Here is a 27502-nt window from a genome sequence, read left to right as displayed (position 1 = left end):
TGGCTGATCCTCAGCCCTGCCCTAAGAGGCCCCGGGTCTCAGTGTCCCGCGGTAATCACTGCAAGCACCTCTGAGAGAAAGCTGCCCTCGAGTTCCGTCCGATGCCAGACAGTCCAGTTTCTTCCCGTATGAGTCTGGGTCCCCAGAGACTCGCCCAGAACTGGAGTCGGGGCCGTCGGGAGCTTGTGTCTCCCTCCTGATTGAAAAAGACAACTGTGTCCTCAGTTGCCAGCCCTTTCTGTGCACACCTCCGTACCTCTGTACTTTACTTCCACAGCTCCTCTGAGTCTCAGTGTACTTTTCTCTTTCCTTCTAGTTGTAGAATTTCCACTCAGCCAGCCTTCCTGTGGTTCTGGATGATGTCTGTTTTGTCTTTTAGTTGTATTTTTGAAGTGGTTGTGCGAGGTAGCAATTTCTGGTGTTTGCCTATGCTGCCATCTTATGCTTCTTTGAGAAGTCTTTTCTGGTAGCCTTTCTCATCTCTGAACTTCGACTTAGTTGGGACATAAGTTAATACTTCATTATTGTTAAGTTCTTTGATCTCTGTTAGTTTTGTGTCACCAACTTGATTGACTTCAAGCTCTTTGAGAACTGAAGTAATTTCTTACATATCTTAATATCCTTATCGTGCAAAACATATAACGAGAGCTTGATACTAATGATTATTTATTACAGGCAGAAAGTAAAATAGAAGCAGTATATCATTTTATGTTTAATAAGATTTCTTAGTAGCATGGAAGGACCTGGAGAGTATCGTGCTAAGTGAAATAAGTCAGAGAAGGACAAATATCACGTGATCACACTCATATGTGGAATCTAAGTAACAAAATAAACTGATGAACAGAGTAGATCCAGAGAACATGGAAGCATGGAATAGAGTTTGGACTTTCAGAGGGAAGGTGGGTGAGGGTGGGTGGGTAGGAGGTAATCAACCAAAGACCTTGAATACATATATGCATAACCCATGGACACATAATAGGAGCTAAAGGCCTGGGTGTGGGGCGGGAGGCAGGCTGGAGGAGGTCAATGGGGGAGAAATGGGGACATATGTAATACGTTCAACAATAAAGAATTATTAAAAAAAAAAAAAGATTTGTTAGTGTCCAAAACGTAGTCTTATTAGTATTTTACTTTGTTTTAGGTTCCTAAATATTTGTCACAGCAGTGGGCTAAAGCCCCTGGAAGAGGTGAAGTCGGGAAACTGCGGATTGCTAAGTAAGTTGTTTATATATTTTTGGCATTTTAAAAAGCTGTTTAAAAAATTTTCGTAAGTGCTTTTATTTTTCATTTTTCTTTTAAAATATATTTTATTGATTTTTTACAGAGAGGAAGGGAGAGGGATAGAGAGTTAGAAACATCAATGAGAGAGAAACATCCATCAGCTGCCTCCTGCACACTCCCCACTGGGGATGTGCCCGCAACCAAGGTACATGCCCTTGACCGGAATCGAACCTGGGACCCTTGAGTCCACAGGGCGATGCTCTATCCACTGAGCCAAACCGGTTAGGGCTTCATAAGTGCTTTTAAATGGAATTACAGTCCTAGCCGGTTTGGCTAAGTGGATAGAGCTTTGACCTCTGGATTGAAGGGTCCCTGGTTCGATTCCGGTCAAGGGCACGTGACCGGGTTGCAAGCTCTATCCCCAGTAGGGGGCTTGCAGGAGGCAGCCGATCAATGATTCTATATCATCATTGATGTTTCTATCTCTCTCTTCTCCCTCCCTCCCTGAAATCACTAAAAATATATTTTTTAAAATTGTCATTCTTAGGAATTCGGTTTGAAATTTATTTTAAAAAACATGGAATTTCACTCCTTTTCAGAATTTTACCTGGAAAATGAGATGTAATGAGTATGTCAAAGTTAGTCAAGAGATGGTTAGATGCCCTGTAGGGACCCATGTGTGCACACGGGTACATGCACAAACACACTCGCACTGCCCCCCTACTGACAGGTGTAAATATAAAGTCAAATTTATTGGTGAAAATTTATAGGCAGTAAAGCAGCAGAATATGTAGTTCCCTCATTTCTCCATCCTTTCCATATCTTGTGAGAAGGTGTACTTGAATTGGCATAACTGGATGTGTCAAATTAAGTTCTTCAGTAGAAGGATTTTGCCATTGTGCCACAGTTTAAAGTGGTGTCACTTAAAAGTTTCTTCATTACAGGTAGGGAATACCTGGTAAACAATGTAACTGTAGCTTCCTGGTGGAGAAAATGGCCTTATTAGAAAGGGAATCCTACCAAGCTCAGCCAGTGGCAGCCAGAGGCCTTGTGTTCTATTCTTTCTGTCCATTCATTCTTAATCTAACTCTAGCCAGATTTCCATGCCTGCTTTGAAACAGCTCTTGTTTCTCACCATTGTCCTTTTCTTTATCAAGATTTTGCTTCAAAGCAAACCACCCCAAAATGTAGTGGCTTAGAACAAAAACCATTTTCTTTGGGGCAGTCCTGGTTATGGCTGGCTTGGCTAATTTTCCTGGCTAGAATGGCCTCACTCGTGTCTTGTCTTTGGCTTGCTGTCAGCTGGGGCAGTGGCCATGTGTATTTCATCTCCAGCATGCCTGTTCACATGGTGGTGAAAGCAAAAGAGAAGACACCCCAATCCCCAAGCACTTTGCAAGTCTGTTCTTGCATCTTGTTTGCCGAAGCCCTAGTCACCAAGGCTATTCCCACAGAGATGCCCAATTTCAAGGGTGGAGCAATAGATTCCACCTTGTAGTGTGAGTTACTGCAAGAATTTGTGATCCATTTTTGTAGTCTTCCACATCTGTATTCCTAAATCTAACAGCCAGCTAGCAGCCCTATTAATTGACCTTTAACAGAATTTAACATAGATGATCACTTCTATCCCCAAACCCTTTCTTCACTTCACTTCCGGGACACCACTCTCTTGATTCTCCTCTTTCCTCACTGGGTGTTCCTTCTCAGACTCTATTGCTGGTTTCTTCTCATCTCTCAGTCTCTAACTGTTATATGACCCTAGGGCTCAGTGTTTAGTTCTTTTCTTCTCTCTCTTTGACTGACTTCATAGGTAGTCTCATCTGGTTTCATAGAATATCAGGTTGTATTTAAAGATATCTGAAGTATGGCCTCTCCTCTGATCTCCAAGACTCATATATCTGACCACTTTGATATTTTCTTTTGGATGTCTCAGAAGCATCTTAAACTTAATAATTGCTCTTCCTCTGTTCCTTCTTTCTGGAACACTCTTCCTTTGAATCCCCAAGGCTAGTATTAGTTCAGTGAGGCCTTTTCTAATCATCCTCTCTCTCCCTCTCCCTTCCCCTCTGAAACCACCTCTGATCTATAAAAATATTCATATTGGTTCTGTATACAGCTATGTGCCTTTTTATTTTTTATTATTATTTTTTTGTTAATCCTCACACGAAGATATTTTTTCATTTATTTTTTTTTTTTTTTTTTTAGAGAGAATGGAAGGGAGGGGAGGAGACAGAGAAACATCGATGTGAGAGAGACACATTGAATGCTTACCTCCTGCATGTACCCCCACAAGGGCCAGAGACTGTGACCCTTCAGTCCGCAGGCCCACTCTCTAATCACTGAGAAAAACTGGCCATGGCACTATTTTTTTTAAAATATTTTTTTATTGATTTCAGGGAGGAAGGGAGAGAGAGAGAAACATCAATGAGAGAGAATCATTGATCAGCTGTCTCCTGCACGCCACCTATTGGGGACTGAGCCTGCAACCTGGGCATGTCCCCTTGACCGGAATTGAACCTGGGACCCTTCAGTTCACAGACTGACACTCTAGTCACTGAGCCAAACCAGCTAGGGCCAGGGTGCTATTTTATTCTTTAGTTCCAAAAGTGAGATAGTTAGAAAATCAAAATGTGAACATTTTTTTTCTAATTAAAAATATTTATTTATTATTTTTTGGGGGTGGGGGGGACGGGGACGGGGACATAAATTTGTTGTTCCACTTATTTATGCATTCATTAGTTGTTTATCATATGTTTCCTGACCGGATATCGAACCCACAACCTTGGCATATCAAGCTGACACTAACCAACTGAGCTACCCGGCCAGGACAGAATGTGAACATTTTTATTTTTAAGGCATAAGTTTTTCCTGCTGCTTCTCCAAAAGTATATAACCTGGACATCTTTTTTGCCTAAAATACCCACTGTTTGTATGCAAGGACTATACCTTTTTGGGGGTGGGAGGGTGTCACTTTAAAGTTTCTTCATTAATCCATTCAGCTGTGGAGTTTGGATTTGGTGGACACCCTCTGGATTTTGTTCTTTGGAGGAGAAATGCTGTACTTTTGGATGATGTCATGTTTTAAACATAGTTTATACACTAAGTATTTTGTTCTTTATTTTACTAACTTTTGTTTAAAAATATGCTTTAAGCCCTGGCCGGTGTTGCTCAGTTGGTTGAGCACCTTCCCAAGAGATCTCTGGTTCAGTTGCTAATCAGGGCACATGCCCGGGTTGTGGGCTTGATCCCCCAGTAGGGGGCGTCCAGGAGGCAGCCATCGATGTTTCTCTCCCATTTTGTTTTAACAAGATATGGATTGGAAACAGGCATGCTTTTATATCCAGAGTTCTTAAGGTTAGGTAGAGACAGGCAGTTTCTTTTTTTCTGAAAAAATAACTACCCAGCCAGCACTGGTTAGAGTGTCGGCCCGCAAACCGAAGAGCGTCGGTTCAATTCCCAGTCAAGGGCATGTACCTAGGTTGCAGGCCCAATCACAGCCCGGGTTGGGGTATGTGCAGGAGACAACTGATGGATGTGTCTCTCACACATTGATGTTTTTCTCTTCTTCCCCCGCCCCCCTCCAGTTGCTCTAAGAATCAGTGGAAAAAATACCCCCAGGTGAGGATTAACAACAACAACAAAAAACCCCACTACATATTTAATAGCGGAACCAGGCTTGAATTCAGCCTTTGAGTAGTTAGAAAACTCAAACAGGTTCTAGTTCCAGCTCTTTCACTTACTTTGTATAGGTCATGTAATCTGTGTTTAGATCCTTATCCCTAAAATTGCCTGTTTTGTAGGCCTTTTATGTGAATTCAGTGAGATAATATGGAAATTATTTGTTTATTTAACTTATAAAGTGGACATATTCCTGGAAAGTTGTAGATAAATCACATTTTTGTGAGGTGTTCTACTCTTGTTAAAATAAAAATGAATGTATACTTTTAAACAAAATCTGTGGTGGTCTTTTTTCTGGAATCCTTGGTAATACAGATAATTACCTACTTTTTGTTACAGACTTCAGACTATCTTATAATTGGTTTTACTGGAAATGGGAGCCATATAATAAAATCTCAGAATTGTATGTCACTGAAAAAAGGCAGGCTAAAGGAAAAATATATTTAAATAATGAACACGCAGTATTGTAAAATGACCACACCAGAGCTCAAGCCTGGGTCCTAGTCCTAAGTGGCTGTCAATCATTACCTTTGGCCTTGGGCCTTATACATCTAAGACTTAGGTTTCTTGTTTGTAAAATGTGGATAATAATGCCTTCCCAACCTATTCAGAGAGTGTTTATGAGACAAATGAAATAGCTTATAGTTTCTTTAAATGCTTTGTAAAATCAACTGATCTTTCTTTGTTTTGGTTTTTTTACTTTTATTTATTTACTAATGGCCCGGTGCATGAATTCATGCACATTGAAAGTAAATTAATTAGAAGAAATATTTCAATATCACTATTTGCCCTTCCTCTGTAATAGAAATGTCAACCAAATTCACAATCGACAATGACAGATCAAAACACGTGTGTGATTGGCGGCAGCGAGAGCTTTATATGTATTGCGCATGTGCGAGTCATCTTAGCCTTTTGTAGATACAGAATAAACTTGCTTAATTAGACCTGCTTTCTGATTTAGCTAAACTTCTTCCAGCCCAGTGAAGCACCCAACTTCTCTTTCAGGTAATTGTCAGCAACACAGCAATAAATATTAACACAAAGCAGTGTAGATCATGCAAGGAGAACAAAGGGTAAAATATTTAACTGCAACAGTATTTGACTATATTTTGCGCAGTGAGAAAACCTGAAGTCATTTTCAGGGTCCACCATTTCTTACTTCTTTTCAGTCGGGTCAGGTTTCTAAACTTTCTAAATCTCTGTTTTTTTGGCTAATGAAAAGAAAATAGGATTCCACCAAGTCTCCTATTTACCTACTCCAGGACTTCTATGAGGATCAAATGAGATGAGGCATGGAAAATGCTTCACAGACATTTGGTTACATTGTGAAATGTTAGCACCTGGCTATAAAGCAAGTTGTGTTCCTGGGCTGAAGAAACTGCAAGGAGGCTAGTCACTAGGGAGAGAAAGCTGGGTGCTGCTATGTGATGTCATTACCTGGACATACACTTAGCATATTAGCCTTTTGTGTATATAGATTTTTTACCATGAATATTGCATTTCTGAAACCTCTGTATAAAGAAAATACCTTGGAGTTTCCTCAAAAGGTTAAAAATGGAACTCCCATTTGACCCAGTGATCCCACTGCTAGGACTATATCCCAAGAAAACAGAAACACCAATCAGAAAGGATATATGCACCCCTATGTTCATAGCAGCACAATTCACCATAGCTAAGATCTGGAAACAGCCTAAGTGCCCATCAGTAGATGAATGGATTAGAAAACTGTGGTACATCTACACGATGGAATACTATGCTGCTGTAAAAAAGAAGGAACTCTTACCATTTGCAACAGCATGGATGGAACTGGAAAGCATTATGCTAAGTGAAATAAGCCAGTCAATGAAGGAAAAATACCACATGATCTCACACATTCATGGATAATAGAGACCATTACAAACTCTTGAACAATAATAGATACAGAGGCAGAGCTGCCTCAAACAGATTGTCAAACTGCAGCGGGAAGGCTGGGGAGGGTTGGGGGGCAGGAGGGAAGGGGGTAAGAGATCAACCGAAGGACTTGTATGCATGCATAAGGGGAGGCCGGGGGAATGTCAAGGGGAGAAAAAAAAAAGGAAAAAAAAAAGGAAAAAAAAAGAAAATACCTGCTTGAGGAATGTAAAATTTTTTTTGGTGTGGGGGGGAGGGGGCTGTTATGAGAAATAGAGAAAAATGAACCAAGGTTCTGGGAAAGCTAGGCAAACCCTAAGTACTATTTTGATTACTAAAGTAATATTAGTAATATTAAAGATAGCATGGTAAAAAAGCAATAATGGGTGTGCTGCAGTTTTTCTTTATCAACCATTGCTTGATAGAAAATTCCAAGCTTGTCCTAGCTGGTTTGGCACAGTGGTTAGAGTGTGTCAGCCATGGACTGAAGGGTTGTGAGTTCGATTATGGTTGAGGTCACATAACTCAGTTGCAGTCTCCATCTCTGATGCCAGTCAGTGCACGTGTGGGAGGCAACCAGTGGATATGTCTCTCTCACATTGATGTTTCTCTCTCTCTTGTCTCTCCCCACTCCCTTCAACTCTCTTTAAAAAAATCAATGGGAGAAAATATCCTTGGGTGAGAATTAACAATAGCAACAAAAAAGAAATGAAAAGAATATTTCAAGCTCTGTTTCTCTCTTAGTTTAAAGCAGATGGTTTACATAGTTGCATCTAATATATTAACAAGTGTGTGCCCTTAATATTAACAAGTGTGTGTGTGTGTTCTTTCATGTGGTACCAGTTTGATTGTATCAGCTGGCATTGTTGACCCCTCTAGGGGTCATCCAAAGCCCCATACAGATAGAATATTTTGTGTGTGTTTTTCTCTCTCTTCCTTAGGGTACATGACCAGTACCTCTGTTCCTTGTTTTTCTCATTCCAGTCTTTCAGTTCTCTTAAAAATATGATCTTCAGTAGAGGTGACTTGAAATGCTGTATCCAAATCAGTTTCCTCAATGGTAGTTGAAGAAAAAGTAAACACCAGAATCTCTATATATAAAGACCAGGGTCTGTAATGTTCAAAGTGACCGAATGGACGACCGAACGCCAGGCTGCGCACCCAGCAGGCTTGGGTGGGCGGGGACTGGCGAGTGGGCTGAACTGCTGACCTCTCGATCCCCCCCCCTCCCCCCCAGCTCCCACGGGCGCCACGGTGACCCAGCACTGACTGCTGAGGGGGCTGTGGGCTCTGGCTGGCCGGGGAGCAGTGGAACTTGGTCTCGCGTGATTGGGGGCGTGGCCGGCCTTCAAACCAGACCCTGACGGGAGGGAGGAGGGAGCCCCATGCCTCACAGAATCGGCCGTTGGATAGCTTGCTGTCAGTGGCCTGCCAGCCAGGAATCCCATTCATCTGCACCCCGGACCTCAGCGATCAGGTAGGCAGAGGCAGTTAGGAGCGATCAGGCTGGCAGGGGAGAGCAGTTAGGAGTGAGATCAGGCTGGCAGGGGAGAGCAGTTAGGGGTGAGATCAGGCCGGCAGGGGAGGGCAGTTAAGGGTGATCAGGTAGGCAGGCAGAGGCAGTTAGAGGTGATCAGGCAGGCAAGCAGAGAGGTTAGGGGCAATCAGGCAGGCAGGCAGAGGCAGTTAGGGGCGATCAGGCAGGCAGGCAGGCAGGCAGGTGGAGGCCCAGTACACGAAATTCGTGCACGGAGGGGGGTTCCCTCAGCCCAGCCTGCACCCACTCCAATCAGGGGTCTCTCAGGGGATGTCTGACCGCTGGTTTAGGCCCGATCCTACAGGGATCGGGCCTAAACCGGCAGTCAGACATCCCCCAAGGGGTCCCCGATTGGAGGCTGGGCTGAGGGAACCCCCCCCCCCCGTGAACAAATTTCGTGCAGCGGGCCACTAGGTTCTTATAAGAGAATGTTGTGGCTGAAGAGGGGTTCCTGCCTGTTGGCCCAGGGTTTGCATCAGGAACAGCCGCTCATCCTGGTCAGCTGAGTGGCCCTCCCGCTATGGTAGCACACTGACCACCAGGGGACAGTTCCTGCGTTGAGAGTCTGCCCCCTTGTGGTCAGTGCATGTCATAGCGACTGGTTGACTGGTCATTCTGGTCGTTCCACCATTTGGTCCTGGGCTTTTATTATATAGGATTTTAGTATAAAATTAAAGATCCCAGTTTTATTCAGTGGGCTACAGTTTGTTATCATTATCATTTATTCTGATGTTCAAATTGTCCAGAATTTAGCCAGTGGAAACTTTTTCTAGTTGGCTCCTGTGCGACCCTCCTTGCTTTCTACCATTACCCAGTTCAAGCTTTCATTACTTTTTACCTGGGTTTTTGTGTTAGCCTCAAGTTAATTCAGTAAACGTTATGCAAGTACTGTACCTTCTGCATCTTTGCCTTGGCTTTGCCTACAGTGCCTCTCTCTTAAAGGTAGCTAAATTAAATGCTTCTAGAAGCCAAGTTCTGGAGTGATAGGGAAGGGACTGTAGTGAATTCAGTGCCTGCCTATCTGTGTATTTACTGAGAGCTGAATTAGGGGTACATTGTTGCCAAACGTTTCAAATCTTAAGAGAATCTGGAAACTCATATTCATATGTGAAATCTTAAAATTTCTAGAATGCACCTGTATTCTAGATACTTCTCCAACAAAAAGAAGATTAACATTGCATTTTAGTATATTAAAGACTCTGAGAAGTCCTCCAGTAAAGTCTGCCTTAAGATTCTGGACACCTTAGTCTGGCCTAAGAGGCTCTTTACCACTTGACTGCAGCCTACGCATTGATGTTCGAAAGAATGTGTTAGATAACTTCTCATTTCTAGTGTTCAGATGGATTATTCTCTTAGCCTGGAATGCTCCCATGCTGTTGACCTCATCCCTCACTCAGTTCCTCTGATCCTGGCACATTGTGGCTCTCTTAATTAAATGTTAATAGCTTTTATATCTTCTTCTGGCTGAAGACAGAGACATTATACTTAATACTAGAGGTCCAGTGCACAAAGTTGGTGCACTGGGGTGGGGAGGTCCCTCAGCCTAGCCTGCACCCTCTCGAAGTCCAGAGGGAAATCCCTCTCCCAGTCCAGGACCCCTCGCTCCTTACTGCCCTCCTGCTCACTGCTCCTTACCACCCGGCTCGCTGCTCCTTAGTGCTCCCACGGAGGCAGGAGAGGCTCCTGCCACCGCCACTGTGCTCACCAGCCGTGAGCCCTATCTTTCTGTGTAGTTGTCTGTGGGCTAACTGCTCTCTTCCTTCTCATTTAGGGTGAGCAGCATGTGAGGGCAGAGCATGCTGTCGTGGAACAGAGGGCTGCCCAGAGCTGAGGGGAGTGGCCGGGCCCATGGGATGAGAGGTGGACACAGAGGATGCTATCTCACCCAATTGTGGGGTGGGCTGGCTGGCCTTCATCTGCCTGACCCCACCCAGAGAGGGACCAAGCAGGGTGTCCGCCTCTCCATTCTCCATCCTTCCATCTGTGACACCTGTCACCCTTGCCAGGCCTCCCCCAATGTGAGTTCAGCTCAATCCCTGAATGTAAAAGGGCACAGGGTGGGGGGAGCCTCCACTCCAGTGCCCCCTGATTCCCAGCGACAGGACCTGGTCTCAGGACGGTGGCCACAGCTGCAGAACATAGATCTGTTTCAAGAAAAGTTGGGAATGCAGACTTTTGTATGAGCCCCTATTCCAAAAGGTGGCAGTTTATTCACATTGTGGCAAAGACACCTTCAAGAGTAACATAAGTGGGTAAAGTCAGGGCCAAGCCAGGCCATTTCCTCATCCAATCTCTCTGAGGCGCGTGGACAGAACCAAGTCTCAGCTCTTCGCAGGACACTTTTGGGTTTTTTTAAAGCCTAACGGACAGCAGTCTGTCTCCTTCTTTGGGATTTTTTTTCACCTTTGGATAAAAGGATATGTACATTGGGGCAATCCTCTCTCGATACAGTATTTCAATTGCATCCATGTGAGGACGACAGTGGCCCTCAGAGGGAGGGAGCCAACAGATGGGGAGCAGGGAATTCTGAAAAGCAAAGCAGTGACAGAGATGCTAAGCCTTTCCTTCATGCATCTGACACCCCTCCTCAGGCGGCCTGTAGGCTGGGCATTTGCTGGACCTTTACCACTTGATGTCCCGCCCCGTGTGCCCTGCCCCAGCCCTGGAGTGTAGGGGGCATCTGGGCGCGCCCCTCCCCCAGCTGGGAGAGTCCCCATTGCGCTCCCACCTCCTTGGGAAACTTTGCTTTTCCAGCTCTGTTCCCGCAGGAGAGCCATAGGGGCGCCAGATTCCTTTTTTTTTTAATTATAATTTTTATTTCTTAAAGTATTAAAAAGAGTATTACATATGTCTCCTTTTTTCCCCCCCCTTGACATTCCTTTCCTTCCTTCAAAAGTGCCCTGAAAAGCGCAAAGACACCTATGCCGGGAAGGGGTCCCTCAAGTTCAGCAAGAGTTTGTGTTTTGCCGAAGGCGCGTTGAACAGTTTTCTCTTACCCTGTTTGTGGGAGTGTAATCTGATTTAAAACCAATGGACTAAACAAACAGAAGCACTTTCTGCAGGGAGCTCTGGGCCCCAGGTTTGAAGGCCGGCCTCTCTTGGATGGCGGGAGACCCAGAGTTCAGCCGTCCCGGCCGCGCCCAGACCTCCCTTCTGCCGCCTCGCCCCAGCCAGAGGGAATTCTGAGCCCTGATGGCGACAGGGAGCTCTGGGCCCTGAGTTTGAAGGCCGGCCACGCCCCCATTGCAGTTCCACAGCGTCCCAGCCAGGGCCCAGAGCTCCCTTCAGCCGCCGGCCCAGCCAGGACCCAGGGCCCAGTCATTTGGTTGTCCCTCACTGCCCCCCCTGCCGGCCTGGTGGCCCCACGCAGCCTCCTGTTCAGTCGTTCAGGACATGACGACCCCTGGGTTTTTATATATTAGGATTTTGCATATAGTAGGAATTTAATACATGTTTTTTAAAATTAGGCTCTTACGTAAAGTCTGCATTGATTTCAGATTTGTAAAAAAGACATTTAAAAACATGTCATTCACATAAATAGTCTGGAAGGATATTTATTGTACCAAGATGTTAACAGTGGAATTATGGCTATTTTAAAACTTCCTTTTGACTTGTCTGTATGTTTATGTATGGGCATATATTGTTTGGTGTTTTCTTTTTTAATGTTTTTATTGATTTTTAATAGAAAGAGAAGAAGAGAGAGATAGAAACATCAATGAGAGAGAAACATCATCAATTGGCTGCCTCATGCATGCCCCCTACTAGGGATCAAGCCTGCAACCTGGGCATGTGCCCTGACCCAGAATCGAATATCTGACCTCTTCATGCATGGCTTGATGCTCAACCACTGAGCCACACAAACCAGGCCATATATTGTTTTTATAGTGTAGAAAATTGCTTGTAATTTTAAAATATTGTTAAATTTAATTTTGATCTTTAAGGTTTTATTAGGTAAATGAAACATCTTCACCTAGACAAAATAAATAGTAATAACATATATGTATTAAACATATATTCACATGCTGCTGAATGCTAAAAAATTCTCAGAAATAAAGATAAGAATTGTAATTAGATCATTATTTGGATAACATATTATCAGGGCAGGTTGTAATAGTGTTAAGTGACACAAAGTTCTAATAAAATACTCATATGGGGTTAATGAGACTTGTTTTTCTTATAGAATTACAGATAGGATAGTTGAGGAGAGCCATGGGTAAATATTAAGCTCTGTAAATATAACAGTTTATGGAAATATGCAGTAGTGTTATTTCTTTAAATTTTCAGCATAAATTTGGAAGAAAAAACATGAAATTTAAGTAATTAAAAATTTTTTCCTTTTTTCTCTTTAAGGAATCAAGGAAGGACTGAGGTAAGATTATTTCTGTTTAAACTTTATTTAAACCATGAGATTATTTTACTGTGCATTAGTAATAGCAAAGAGAGGGTGGTGTTTGTATTCTGGAAAACTCCACATCAAACTAGTAGCTAATGGTCAGGAACACATAGTAGTATAAACACCACTCGTGTGTGAATGAGTGGGCTCCTTTCTAGTTGTTCCTTCTTAGCATTTTTCTACTTTGACCTAAAATATCCCCTCTCAGTATTTACAAAAGTTAGTATTACTTCAGTAATAGTTTAACATTATTTCAGTGTGGCAGAGGCATTTGATTTGGATCTTTGAGGGCTTTAGATTTTGACCCATTAAGTCCAGGTTATAATTTTCAGTACCTAGCAGAAAGCAGAGAGATATTTAATAAATACTCCATAATCTTCCTCCGTGGTTGGGAGATCAGTATTTTATGTTTATAAAACTCTCCGATGTAATATTTGATATTCTTTTGGTGAGATCTAGTATGTAGTAAAAATCATTTTGGAAGAATGTACTATGTTTTTTTTTTTCTAACCCTCAACATTAAATTATCCTTGTCAATATTCAGTTGAACTTATTAAAGTATTCAAAAATAAAACAGCACCATGTAATCACAGTAGTTATTAAGACCTACAAAAGAAATGTATCCTCTGTTTATTGGAATGTTTAAGCTTTCTAAGTAGCTCACTTTTCCCCCTCTAAGTACAATTGCTTTCTTAATTTACTTTAAATATTCACTCATTCAGCAAATACTGTTTTCCTTCTCTGTGCCAGGCACTGTCTAGGAGATGTATATATTTTAAGGATATAAATATAACAAGGCATGGTCTCTTGACCTCAAAGAACTTAGGGGTAAACATTATATTCCTATTTTGGAAATAGAATTTCTTCAGCTATAGACCAGAGAAAACATGTGAAAGCTATTTGTATTTATAATGGTAGATTAGCCCCATTATTCTGACAAGTGGGAAGTCTCTTTTTATGACTTAAGTATTAAAATTTTAGATGAAGTTTAAAAAATGCTTAAATGACTAGAAGAAATTCACATTTAAAAAAATTATTTGACTTATCAGAATTTCTGTACTTTTGAATACAAAAGTCTGTTGTAATAAGCTTTACTTAATGTGTCTATTAGGTGTCATTTACTTTGAATGAGGATCTTGCAAATATTCATGATATTGGTGGAAAACCAGCTTCAGTCAGCGCTCCTAGAGAACACCCATTTGTCTTGCAAAGTGTTGGAGGACAAACATTAACAGTATTTACTGAGAGCTCTGCAGGTAAGTGAGAATAGAATTATTTAATGTGATTCCTGTACATGTTGAATAGATTTTCTGTCTCGACATGCACTCTAAGGTCATTACCAAGGCTGTTCCATCTATTGTTCTACCTCTGTTATTCATATCATGCTACTTCTTTTTACCGTGATTGATGAATTTTGGGTGTTATTTGAACCGTTTAATTTCTACTTGGGGTATAAAGAAATAGAACAAAGCAGATGGAAAAGTGTGGTACACCAAGCTGTCTTCTAGGATGTTGAAAAAACAGTATTCTGAGTTTTGCTAGGATAAAGTCATCCTTGCCTGTTTTGGTAAATTGATATTCAGCAGCTATAACTTTTTAAAAAATATATATTTTATTGATTTTTTACAGAGAGGAAGGGAGAGGGATAGAAAGTTAGAAACATTGATGAGAGAGAAACATCGAACAACTGCGTCCTACACACCCCCTACTGGGAATGTGCCCGCAACCAAGATACATGCCCTTGACCGGAATCGAACCTGGGACCCTTGAGTTCACAGGCCAACGCTCTATCCACTGAGCCAAACCAGTTAGGGCTATAACTTTTTTTTTTTTTTTTTAATGCTGCTTGAAATTAGGGAATATTTTAGTCTGAAGTTTTGTTCTTATATTCTTTCTATGCTAAGAGGGCCTGTGTAATGCAGAGATTAACTTTTTAAAATTGGTATTGACTTCCAGGAAGCTCTGTGTAAAATATAGTTCAATTTTGTGTGTTTGGTATGAGATATTTTATGAGTTCAGTGACTTAGGAGCAAGTGTTTCAGCTTGTGAGTTAAATATAGAGGGAACTTTTTTGCGGCATATATATATGAATATATGTTTATTTTCATAGTTTCTTGGTTTTTAACCTTTACTGAATCTAGAATATTGCTATTGAAGCAGCAAGCCACCTATTTAGTGGAACTGATTTCTCATATGTATCAAAAAGTTTTTTGTTGATATAAAGGAAAAGATCCATGATTTTGTCGTATCTTCATTAAACATTACAAAGAAAGCTATACAAATTATAGTATATTAAGAACATCATTGTTTTAAAAAAGGAATATGCTCAGATAAAATTTTTGTAGTGTCTTGGTTTACTAATAACTGCATAAATTGAATTTTAAAAATTAGTCTTTTTCTTTTTTTCTTTTGGACATAGAATCTAAAAAATGGTAAATTAAAACTTTTCAGTAATGTGATTTAACATAAAAGAATTGCTTTATTGCATTATTCTGATGCTATTGTAATTTGTAATGTAATATTACGGGAGGTAGAAAATATTAAATATATGCATTTTCTGCCCTGGCTGGTGTGGCTTAGTTGGTTGAGCATCTTCCCATGCACCAAAAGGTCACTGGTTCAATTAGGGCACGTACCCAGGTTGTGGGTTCAGGTTTGGTCCTGGGTTGGGGTACGTGCAAGAGGCAACTCATTGATGTTTCTCACATTGATGTCTCTCTCTCCCTCAGTTCCTCTTTCCTCCTCTTTCTCTCCCTCCCTCTCTTCCTCTCCCTTTTCTCTCTCTAAAATCAATAAAGACATGTTTTTTAAAAACACAGACATTTTCTCATGGAGAAGATTTGACCATTCAGCAGATGTTTATTGTATGCAACATTGTGCAGGGCATAGCATAGGCACATCCAGGGAATCTGAAATTTGTCTTGTGATTGATGGGATTTAGTAAGACCTATTGAACCTGCAAGATTTTCTCTACCTTTGTGATTATCCTGGAATGGAAGAGACATGGAACCAAGATGGCAAGAAGGAGGCAGAACCTTGAAGAAAGTTTGAGATAGTGGAGCTTGAACTTCCCCTGTAGAATAAGGTGCTCTATTTCAGAATTTTTACATCTTATTATATTGCTAATTTTTCCAAAGCATGATTTGTTGCTGGTACACAAAAGATAGTAATTTAGAAAGCTAAGTTTTGTTATCCTCAGAATTAATCTTCCGTTGTTAATCTTATAAACCCTTTACTTTGTGTTATACTCTTTTTGAACATTTTTTTGTTCACATTTCTGGTTACAGTATACTTCAAAGTGAATATGGTATAAGGCAGCGGTTGCCAACCTTTCGGACCTCATGGACCACCAGTGGTCCGAGGACCACCTGTTGGTGACCGCTGGTATAAGGGTTATCTTGCCAGGAATGGAAAGGGATCAAGATTGTCATCCTTCTTCTGGAGTTTGGACAATGTGTTCTGCTTTGTAGAACTGTGCTAACCCAAATATAGGTCTAAGTTGCTATTAGATGGTATACACTATCAGGGAATTTTTTGCTTCTTAATCTCATTAATCATTTCTGTTTTGTGTCACTGTTATTTGACATTCTTTGTACTTTTCTGTACTTTAATTTCCGTATTAGTGAAATGAGAATAACAATGATTTACATTTATGTATAAACATAAGTATATTTAAAACTTAAGACAATACAGTATTTAATAAATGCTCAATAACTATTACTAATATTAATAATAGATATTATTTTTAAACACTTTAGGTTTCAAGGTTATTTTAAGGCATGTTCATGCTCTATTTGGGTGTATATCACTTGATAAAATCCAGCCAATAGAGATTTTTATATTCGGTATTTTTGATTGTATGACTGAGAAAAAATCTCTAGAGTTGTTACTTATTATTAAGTTTCTTTTCTTTTCTGAGGAGTCTTACATTTGTTTGCTATTTCTGTTCATTAAGTCATCAGTTCTACAACTGAGTTCCATGGCTCTGTGATTGCTATGACATATTTAAAATGCTAGGTATATATGTGTATTTGCATGTTTTTCTTCAGGACAGGATCATAGCTCTCATTGGAGTTTCAGAGAGGTCTGTGACCCCAAAAAAACTTCAGAGCCACCACTCTAGTGTTACTTTTGTTGGTCATGAACCGGTCAAAGTATTAGTAACTGAGCCATTTTACATTAAGTGTTTATTTTACATTGAAATATACATGTGGTAGGCATTATCTTGAATATTTTTATGTTTTCCCTCAAGCATATATTTGCTTATAAAAATTGCTTTTTAGGTTCTTCATTTCTTTTTAATAGTGCAACAGGTCTATAAAACATAATTTTCTAAGAAGAATTAAAATCTATTTAAGTTCATTGTGTTGTTTTTATTTTAATAAGAGAAATTTTATTTAGGACATCACAGAGGTAGAAGTGAGTGGTAGAAAAAATGGGCTCAGGAAACAAGTTACAGAGGTGAAAGAAGTGGCCCTTAGAGCTTAGGAGAGAGAGGGGCAAAGGTAACAGGCCTGGGGGAAGGGAGGGAGAGGGGGAAGGCGCAGTTGTGCTCCTAGGAGGGAGAGTTCCCATTGTGTTGAGTTTAATTTTAATAACTTCATTCCTTCTGTTATCATACTGGGCTGGTTTTTGAGAGTTCCCTTTTGAGCCAGGTTTTCTAATGATTGAATTCTACGTACAGTGGAGTCTTGACTTACGAGTTTAATTCATTTCGTGACGGAGCTCGTAACTCAAATTACTCGTATGTCAAATCAATTTTGAACGAGTGAGACACGTGATGCTGGGCTGATGTTGTGGCGTTCACTGTGACGTTCGCTGCGCCAACTAGCGGTGGGGTATCTGAAGCTGGCTCGTAACCCAAATTTTACCTCACAACTCAAAGCAAAAAATCGGCCGAGAGACGGCTCGTATCTCGAAAAACTCATTAGTCGGGACACTCGTAAGTCAAGGCCCCACTGTATTTGAGTTTCTTTGGGGGATGGGATTAGAAGGGGATGATGGTATGTTTTATAGTGCTTTCTTCTTAATGAAAACAATCTATTTCATGAGCATTTTATGTATACAACTAATTTGTGTCTAATTTGAGTATGCCTATCTGAGAGAACATCTTTTGTTTTTGTTTTTAATCCTCACGCGAGGATATGTTTTTTCATTGATTTTGGAGAGCAAGAGGAAGGGAGGAAGAGGGGGAGAGAAACATCAATGTGAGAGAGAGAGACATCAATTGGTTGTCTCCCATACATGCCCTGAGCAGGAATTGTACTACAATCTAGGTATGTGCTTTGACCGGTAATTGAACCCACAACCTTTTGATGTATGTATGGAACGACACTCCAACCAACTGAGCCACCCAGCCAGGGTGACATGTTTTATTTTTAAGGGCTATTTTGGGTTAGCCCTCTTCTACCTCCACATTTCTCTGTGAAATTCTAAATAATTTATTTCTCTATTAAATATTTTCATTATTATCTAGTACCCCTATCTTTCTAACCTTAGCTAGGTGGAAATGATTTATGTGTTTGGCCTTTATTTTTTCCCCCCTCGGGTCTTCAGTTTAGTATTTTTATCTACCGTTTATCGGTAACTAGAGAACTTCTTTTTTGGGAGGGAGGGGTCTCTTTCACCTTTTTGTTCAAACTTAGGTTTTCTTCTTATAATTGCCAGTTCTGGACTAAGAGTTGTTCCTTTTTTTCAACAAATATTTTTAATTAGAGGCCCAATGCATGAAATTCATGCAAGGGGCTCGGCCCTTGCAACCCCTGCTTTGTCCGGAAGGATGTCTGGTCTAATTAGCCTATTATACTTTTATTATAGATGCTAGGCCCAGTACTAAAATAATACTAGACTTTGTTCAGTTAGGTAACTGATATGTGAAAAAATAATTGCTATAGCCCTGGCTGGTTTGGCTCAGTGGATAGAGTGTCGGCCTGAGGACTGAAAGGTCCCGGGTTCAGTTCCCGTCAAGGGCACGTGCCTCGGTTGCGGGCTCCTCCCCAGCCCAGGCCCTAGTCAGGGCGTATGCAGGAGGCAACCAATTGATATTTCTCTCTGTCTTTCCCACTCTCTTCCACTATCTCTAAAAATCAATGGAAAAATATCTTTGGGTGAGGATTAAAATAAATAAGAATAGTGTTTTAAAAAAACTAACTGCTATAGAAAGTACTCTAGTGGAGTTATGTACAAAGAGAAAAAAAGTATGCTCTTTGCCTGAAAGAACAGGGAACGGCTTCGAAAGTGGAGATAAAATTTGAGCTGGACCTTGAAGTATATGAATAGGAGGAAAGAAAGTGAAGATAAAATTCATTTTTCTCACCTTCAAGTATCCATTCTTCACTTTGCTTTCTCACCTGTCATACTCTGTCATATCTATCTAAAATCTAGTAAATAGTTCCAGTTAGATCTAAGGAGGAAACCTCAGTTTTGAACTTCATAATTTAGTTTAGAGATGAATAGGTTTGAACTGATGCAAGGGGAGTGCCAGTCTTGAGATAGAAGTAATTTTGACAGCTTTTGGTGATGAGTTGATTGTGGGGAGTTGGAAGAGTGAGAAGTCTTGAATGGTTTCTAGGCTTTTTTGGCTTGAATGTTTGGATGAATAAGAGACCATTGCTAAGGTAGAAAATATTAGAAAAAAATGGGCAGAGTTAGAACTGATAGAAACATAGTGACCTTTTGCTGTTAGTTTTCATTATATTTGACCACTCTGTAGCTGTTAATTAATTTAGAAAATTGATTTTTTGCAGGCCCTCTTTTATTTAGACTTGAAATTCTCTAGTAACCAAAGTTTCAGTCTTCATGGTACTTTCATCTTAGTAAGAGGAAACAGCAACCAACAAATACAATAAGTAAGTTCTGTCACCGACAGTAAGGTGTAAGTTCTCTGGGGGGAAAAAAGGAAAGTGGGATCAGGAGTATTAGGGTGGAGCTTGCAATTTTTAACAGTGTGGTTAGCTTGGGCCATATTTAGAAGATGGGGTTTAAACAATGTCTTGAATGCCTTTAAAAGAGCCATGTGGAATTAGTTAGCTAACTAGAAGTTTTCAAACAGAGGTAACACATTTACCCTAGGGTGGAAGCAAGCCTGGCATGCTCTAGGCGTAGCAAGGAGGTCAGTGTGGGTGGGATAGAATAAGTAGTAGGGGGAAGAATAAGTAGTAGGCTATTAGACTGGAGAGAGGAAGGGGATTGGCGATGGCAGATCATGAAGGAATTTGTAAATCATTGTAAGGATTTTGGATTTTACTCCGAGTGAAATGGAGAGCCACTGGAGGGTTTTGAACAGAATAGTGATTTGATCTGATTAACATTATAAAGGCTCACTCTGGCTGGCCCATGACAAGAGACATTGGAGGCAAGGGTAGAAGTTGGAGACTATTGTGGTAATCCAGGGGAGAGAAGACAGAAACCTGGACCAGGGTGGTAGCAATGACAAAAGCCTAGTCTCTCATCTGATGTCCAGTACCATCTTCAGCTGATTTAACAAACAATCTGCTTGGATTTCTTTATCATCTAAACCCAGAAGATAGGAAATCAGATTCATTTCTTTATTCTTTTAGTCTCCATCTGTCCATATTTCTGTCTATAATACATTCTCTAGGCCATAATAATTATTAATCTCCTCTTATGCTCACATGTAATCAGTTGCCTCATTTGGTGATTTCTGTAGTAGGAATCACACATATACATTTCTTTATTCCATTTAACCCAAAGCAGTCCTTTGAAAACTTCACCATCCTCTCCACACTCTTCTAGTTCATTCTGCTGGAATCCCTTATTTTTTACAGTTTCCTGATACCTGTCTGCTTTTCCTCTTGATTTTCTTCATCCAGAGATTTGTTGACCTTTTACAGTAACCATCATTCCCTTTACTGCTCTAATCTGTTGATTCTTCCTTCATTTGGACTAGTATGGCACTAAGGTTTGCATACTTATTTTGTCCCTTAATTAAACCTTGTGGGCAGGGCACCATGCCTCATGCTTCTCTCCACAGTGTCTAGTACAGGACTGGCATATAATGGATGGGCTTGTTAAAGCAAATGTGTTGAAATATTTTATTTTCTCCTAAGAATTACTAGTACTGTAAAGGTATTTTTTAAGAGTGGTTTTTAAGTAGGGTGACTTGTTAGTGACAAAAAGATGGGTTTTCATTATTCAAAGTTAATATCCTTTTCTTATGACATTTGAGGTTCAAAAGTGAATATTAAATTCCTTTGTTCCCCACTTAACTTCTTGCTCATTACATATACATATATATTTTTTGGTATAGATAATCTTTTTACTTTCTCTTTCTCTTTGCTAATTAGATGAGTTCACTGTGTGCTGTAACACTTGGTTAGCCACTGTGCACATTATAATAAGATATATTCCCCAGATAACATAGTTGCTGAGATAATTGGAAGTATGTGAGAATTTATTTGGTGGTGGCCTGCCTTATTTACTTGCAAGCTTGAATTTGGCAGCATATACCAATACACATATGCCTTAGAATGTATTTGTATTTGGAGAAAAATGTATATATGGAAATGTCCTTTGAAGATGCTGAATTACCAGTCATTTTGAAAACTAAACCGATACCGTTGAATTTATAATCTGCCTTGTATGCTATTGTCCTGTAAGTGTGGTAAATGAAGCATAAATAAAGGTAATGTTTTCATTTTAACTTGACTTTTTGAGTGCTTATGGGAAATATTAGCTTGGTGCATATCCCCCATTTGTTGAGAATGGAATATTATGTATATAATTTTCAGAGGTTGGAATTAAGCTTTATGTGTATGTATGCGTGCTTGTTGGCAGTCAAACTATAGCCATTTTCTTTGTTGAATTTTCTTATTGCTTTTAAACTTGAATTACAGTGTGTCACCTAAATTATCACCATATGCATATTACTAATTGCCTTGCAATAGGACACTGAGATTTTATTTAGCCTTATATCTATCATAATTGTAATTATTTTATATCACTTTCGTATAGTGCTTCTCAAACTTTTTGGTCTCAGGGCCCCTTTATACATTACATGTTAATATAAATAAGACTTAAATTTAAAAAATCCAGAAACCTGTTTTCCAAAAAAAAATTAGTGGGAAGAGTGGCATTTTGCAAATCTCATGAATGTCTAACTCAGCGATTTTCAACTAGTGTGCCACAAGAATTGTTAAAACATGCAATACCTGACTAGCCAGGGGTATTGATTTCTTTTCCCTTAGATTGTCAAATAAAAAAAATGACAACAGCCAACACAACAATAGCTATCTGGTGTGAGTGAGTCAAAATTATACCTATTTTCAAAAAATATATTTTTATTGTTGATAGTATTATGGATATCTCCCATTCTCCCCCTTTCCTCCCTCCTCCTAGCCCTAACCCCCCACCACTCTATTGCCCTTGTCCGTGGCTATGCATCCTATCTAATAAAAGAGTAATACACAAATGAACTGTCACTTTGTGAAAAAGATGGTGGAGCCCACAGCCAATAAAGAGGGAATATGCAAATTGATGCAACAAGGCGAGAGGAGGAAAGGCGACTCCAGGCCAAAGCAAAGGCAGTGCCGGCAGCCAGGGAAAGAAAGGCCTATTCTTGCACAAATCTTCAGGCCTCTAGTAAAGTATATATAAGTTCTTTAGTTTATTTCTTCTCATCCCCCCCAACCCCACATTGAAGTATGTCAGTCTGTTCAATACCTCCATGCTTTGGGTCTTATTTGTTGGTTGATTCATTTTGTTCATTAGATTCCACAAGTAAGTGAGATCATGTGATATTTGTCTTTCTCAGTTTGGCTTATTTCACTTAGCATAATATTTTTCAGTCCATCCATGCTGTCCCAAAGGGTAGGAGATCTCTCTTTTTTACAGCTGCATAGTATTCCATAGTGTAAATGTCCCACAACTTTTTTATCCATTCATCTACTGATGGGTACATGGGCTGTTTCCAAATCTTAGCTATTATAAATCATGCTGCTATGAACATAGGGGTACATATATTCTTTCTAATTGTTTGGGGGGCGGGGAGGGAAAGGGGGTTAGGATATATTCCTAGGAATGGGATCACTGGTTCCAACAGAAGTTCCATTTTTAGTTTTTTGAGGAAACTCCATACTGTTTTCCACAGTGGCTGCACCAGTCTGCATTCCCACCAGCAGTGAACTAGTGTTCCCTTCTCTCCGCATTCTCGCCAGCACTTGTGGTTTGTTGATTTTTTTGCTAATAGCCATTCTGACTGGTGTGAGGTGATATCTCATTGTGGTTTTAATTTGCATTTCTCTGATGATTAGTGACTTTGAGCATTTTTTTATATGTCTCTTGGCCATTTATATGTCCTCTTTGGAGTAATGTCTATTCATGTCTTCTGCCCATTTTTTAATTGGATTGTTCATCTTCCTTTTGTTGAGTTTTATGATTACTTTATATATTTTGGATATTAACCCCTTATCTGATATATCATTGGCAAATATGTTCTCCCATACAGTGGGTTTCCTTTTCATTTTGATGGTGGTCTCTTTTGCTGTGCAGAAGCTTTTTATTTTGATGTAGTCCCATTTGTTTATTTTCTCCTTATGTTCCTTTGCCCCAGGAGATATATCTGTAAACATATTGCTACATGAAATATCTGAGATTTTACTGCTTATGTTCTCCTCTAAGATTTTTATGGTTTCATGCCTTACATTTAAATCTTTTATCCATCTTGAGTTTATTCTTGCATATGGTATAAGTTGGTGGTCTAGTTTCATCTTTTTGCATGTGTCTGTTTAGTTTTTCAGCACCATTTGTTGAAGAGACTCTTTACTCCCATTGTATATTCTTGCCTCCTTTGTCAAATATTGACCTACCTATTTTTTTCGTCATATTGGCAAAAAAAAATATTTTTTGGTGTGCTGCAGAATTTTAGTAATTAGTTTACATGTGCCATGAGATGAAAAAGGTTGAAAATCGCTGGGCTAGCCTAAAAGACAAGCTGGAGTCTCAAACCTTCTGAATTCAGTGTTTAGCCATGTTATTTTGGTTGAAGGATCTGAAGAAAGTCTGACCTGTAGGATATATATAGTTAGAAAAGGGAGGAGCAGTTAATAGTATTTTTAGATAATTGTGGATCAACAAACTTCTTGTACTTTTACATTGAAACCCACTGGTTTTATCTTGTACACTTTGAGCGGCTCTTCCACTTAAGCATGATTTTATAACATTACGTGCCCATCATTTGATGAATATTGAATCACTGAGTTATGTAGTTCTTCCACAGGTTAGCACATTTCATTATACAGTATCAAAATTTTGCATTCATCAACACCATTGATTTAATTAGAAAGTCTAAATATTGGAGAGCTGTCAAGGTAATGGTGGTAGGTACAAGTTTTCAAAACTTCTAATTTTGACTTCAAACGTTGAATTTTATTAATGTTGAGAAATAATGAATATTGTCACTTGTTTTCTTTGAAAAGATGAGCTTATTCCATTTATTTTTGAGAAAATATCTTTCAGATACCTGAGTCTGAATAACCATAGTTTGTCTCTCAATCATTCTTTTTTTTAAATCTTCACTAGAGGATATGTTTTTATTGATTTTAGAGAGAGAGGAAGGCAGAGAGAAATATTGATTAATTGCTTCCCATGTAAGACCCAATTGAGCCTGCAACATAGGCATCCACCCTGACCAGGAATCGAACCTGCAGTCTTTTGGTGTATGGGATGACGTTTCAACCAACTGAGCCACCCAGCCAGGATCAACCATTCTTTTAAATAAAAATGATCTTCCTCGCAAAAGAAGCTATTTCAGCTCCCAACTCAATCACACAGAGGCTTTTCTTTGACACAGGCATCCTGTGTTGGTATCCAGCGGAAGTGCTTTATGTGTACTTTGCATTTGGTGTCACAGAATATTAAAGGATATGTATCAAGGGTCAAAAATTGAATAAAACATTTTTGACTGTTCATCAAGGACATTCTTAAGTGAAACCGGCCTTTTTGCCCACTGTTGCTTTTGCACCATCAGTGCAAATAACAGTGAAAAGTGCAATTGAGTACTTATTTATTTTTTAAATCCTCATCTGAGTATATTTTTTCATAAATATTTAGAGAGAGGGAAAGACAGAGAAATGTCGATGTGAGAGAAATACATCGATTGGTTGCTTCCTGCAGGATCCCCACCAGGGCCTGGCCTGGCGAGGAGCCTGCAACCGAGGTATATGCCCTTGACCGGAATTGACCCCGGTACCCTTCGTTCTGCAGGCTGATGCTCTATCCACTGAGCCACACCGGCTAGGGCGCAATTGAGTATTTTAATGAAAATAGACTTTGTGGACACCCAAATGATCTTGAGGACCCCTCTATAGACCATGCTCTGAGGAATGCTGATTTAGTGTGCTATAATGAGAAAAGTTGCAGGTTCCATTTTGAGGTATCTTGTGACATATTGAAGTTTTTTTATTGGCTGTATCCGAATGGAGACATCTCCTTCCTCTACTGCTTCTTAGGGCAGCACCATTCATAGCAATGGATTGCATGCCTATTTTAGTGCTTGTTGTTAGTTATACAGTGGGGCCTTGACTTACGAGTGTCCTGACTAACGAGTTTTTTGAGATACCAGCTGTCTCTGGGCAGATTTTTTGCATTGAGTTGATAGAGTAATTTGAGTTAACGAGCTCCTTAACGAGCTCGGTCTCGGAACGAATTAAACTCGTAAGTCAAGGCCCCACTGTATTAAGAGTTTAGTACATATTTTTAATTGGGTTTGAGCCTCTGTTAAACTGTATCCCTTAAGTGTTTATTACACTTATACGTTGGTGTATAATCTGCCTTCATATGTACTGTATATTATTTACTAATTCTCCCCACAATCTGAAGAGGATATCACTTTTAAATTAAATCTCCATTATGTAGATGAGAGAATAAAAGCTCTAAGAGATTGTGTGACTAGCCCCACTGTATTTCCTTATATTTCGAAATAAAATTTTAAAGCAAGCTTTTTTATTTCATGGGCTATGGGGTTCATGTTTTTTTTGTGTGTGTTTTTTAAAATATATTTTATTGATTTTTTACAGAGAGGAAGGGAGAGGGATAGAGAGTTAGAAACATCGATGAGAGAGAAACATTGATCAGCTGCCTCCTGCACGCTCCCTACTGGGGATGTGCCTGAAACCAAGGTACATGCCCTTGACCAGAATCAAACCTGGGACCCTTCAGTCCGCAGACCGACGCTCTATCCACTGAGCCAAACCGGGTAGGGCTATGGGTTCATGTTTATTGGAATTTGATATAGAGCCCTGACCATGGGCAAGTGGCAGCCAGAGGTGTGGGTAGGAAAAAAAAAATCCTACTCCACACTCAATTCACTCTATTAATCCATCAACCTACACCACTCCCACCCCCACTAGTAGTCCAAAGAAGGTAACATGGCCCAGGAACACGCTGTGTTGCTCTCTCATCAGTCTGTTAAGCCTCAGAATTAGAGAGTGAGGAGTATTTGAAGTTCTGTCCATTTAGTTTCAGAACAATAAATAAGCAGAGGCAGGAAGCCATGACAAAGACACTGGCAGCCTTGCATCTTGCTAGGTCTTTATAGCTGTGTCTCTGGATTCGTAGGCCACTCCTCGACTTTTCAGCTCCCTCACAATTCCTTGGGTCAGGCGACCAGTGACTAACACTGCATATACACCAGGCTTAAAGTTACTGACTCCCTGCCACTTGGAGACCCACCTGTCCTCTGGACTCATCATTGCAATGATTCCATCAAAGGAAGAGCTGGTGCAGTCATATACCTTCTCTCGGTTAACCTTCATCTGAAGGTATGCATCACAATTGTCACAACCATCATATTCAAATTGGTCTGTAGTCTTGACCAGCGAATGCAACAAACAAGCTCGCAGATGCCGCAGGTCCTTGGGCACCGTCTGAACAGAACAGCAAAATGCTCACAAGCTCTTTAATATTGGTAACAGAATTGCTGCTATGTCTGCCTGAGTAAATGCCTGCTTACTGAGCTCTGATGAATTCTTTGGCAACTCCAGGTTCTCTCTCACCTCCCTGCACTTCCATGGCAGCCAACTCTAAATCCCATCCAGGCTTTCCAACTCTCCCAGTGAATTACCAGGTGTACCGGTTAATAATGCGGATTTTTTTCAATAGATGGAGTTACACATATGTTTACATATATGCGATTTGATATGTATGCTATTTTGTTGTATTGACAGCAAGCTTCAAAACTTCATATATCAAATTTGCTAAAGGTGTTAACATCATAGATATTTTTACGTTTAAAGATATTGAATTTCGTGCCAAAAAAAGAGCATTTGTGGGAAGTTTTAATTCATTACTTTATTTTGAAGAAGTCATCGTATACTTCGGGAAGCTTATGGTGAACATGCTCCATCTCCAGATACTTGTGAATGCTGGTTTAAATGCTTTAAAAGTGATGATTTCGATGTGAAAGACAACGTCCAGGTCAACCGAAAAAGTTTGAAGACCAACAATTACAAGCATTATTGGATGAAGATGCGTGTCAAACTCAAAAACAACTTGCAGAAAGATTAAACGTTGCTCAGCAAACAATTTCTGATCGTTTACAAGCAATGGGAAAGATTTTAAAGGAAAGAAAATGGGTGCCACATCAACTGAAAGAAAGACAAATGGAAAACCGAAAAGTCATCAGTAAAATGTTGCTTCAACTGAAAAGTCATCAGTAAAAGGAAAGAAAGTCTTTTTTGCATCGAATTGTGACTGGCAATGAAAAGTGGATTTATTTTGAGAATCCCAAACGCACAAAATCATGGGTTGATCCAGGTCAACCATCA

The 27502-nt window shown here is 40.0% G+C and overlaps 2 protein-coding genes and 1 long non-coding RNA gene across 4 annotated transcripts in view; 1 reads left to right on the top strand and 2 right to left on the bottom strand.

The window, feature by feature from the left end:
• Window positions 1–309, bottom strand: part of LOC106725591 — a 21108-nt gene extending 20799 nt beyond the window's left edge. Inside the window, exon 1 of the long non-coding RNA XR_001361510.1 lies at window positions 299–309. This is a non-coding gene — a long non-coding RNA (uncharacterized LOC106725591). The remainder of the gene's footprint in view (window positions 1–298) is intronic.
• Window positions 1–27502, top strand: part of GTF2F2 (general transcription factor IIF, polypeptide 2, 30kDa) — a 154549-nt gene that overhangs the window by 6452 nt on the left and 120595 nt on the right. For both annotated transcript variants that reach the window (XR_001361509.1, XM_005863226.2), the window contains exons 2-4: window positions 1142–1215; window positions 12677–12695; window positions 13831–13975. Coding sequence is in view for 1 of the 2 variants with exons in the window: in XM_005863226.2 (XP_005863288.1) it covers window positions 1142–1215; window positions 12677–12695; window positions 13831–13975 (238 nt within the window). In the remaining variant the exon portion in view is untranslated. The remainder of the gene's footprint in view (window positions 1–1141; window positions 1216–12676; window positions 12696–13830; window positions 13976–27502) is intronic.
• Window positions 26129–27502, bottom strand: part of LOC102257379 (transcription elongation factor SPT4-A-like) — a 13636-nt gene continuing 12262 nt past the window's right edge. Inside the window, exon 2 of the mRNA XM_005863232.2 lies at window positions 26129–26622. Within this exon, the coding sequence (XP_005863294.1) occupies window positions 26261–26622 (362 nt within the window). The 3' untranslated portion in view covers window positions 26129–26260. The remainder of the gene's footprint in view (window positions 26623–27502) is intronic.

The sequence above is a fragment of the Myotis brandtii genome, unplaced genomic scaffold, assembly GCF_000412655.1.
Source record: "Myotis brandtii unplaced genomic scaffold, ASM41265v1 scaffold174, whole genome shotgun sequence".
In the NCBI taxonomy this organism is placed as follows: domain Eukaryota; kingdom Metazoa; phylum Chordata; class Mammalia; order Chiroptera; family Vespertilionidae; genus Myotis; species Myotis brandtii.
Note: the sequence above shows the minus strand (reverse complement) of the source record. Positions and strands in the feature narration are given on the sequence as shown.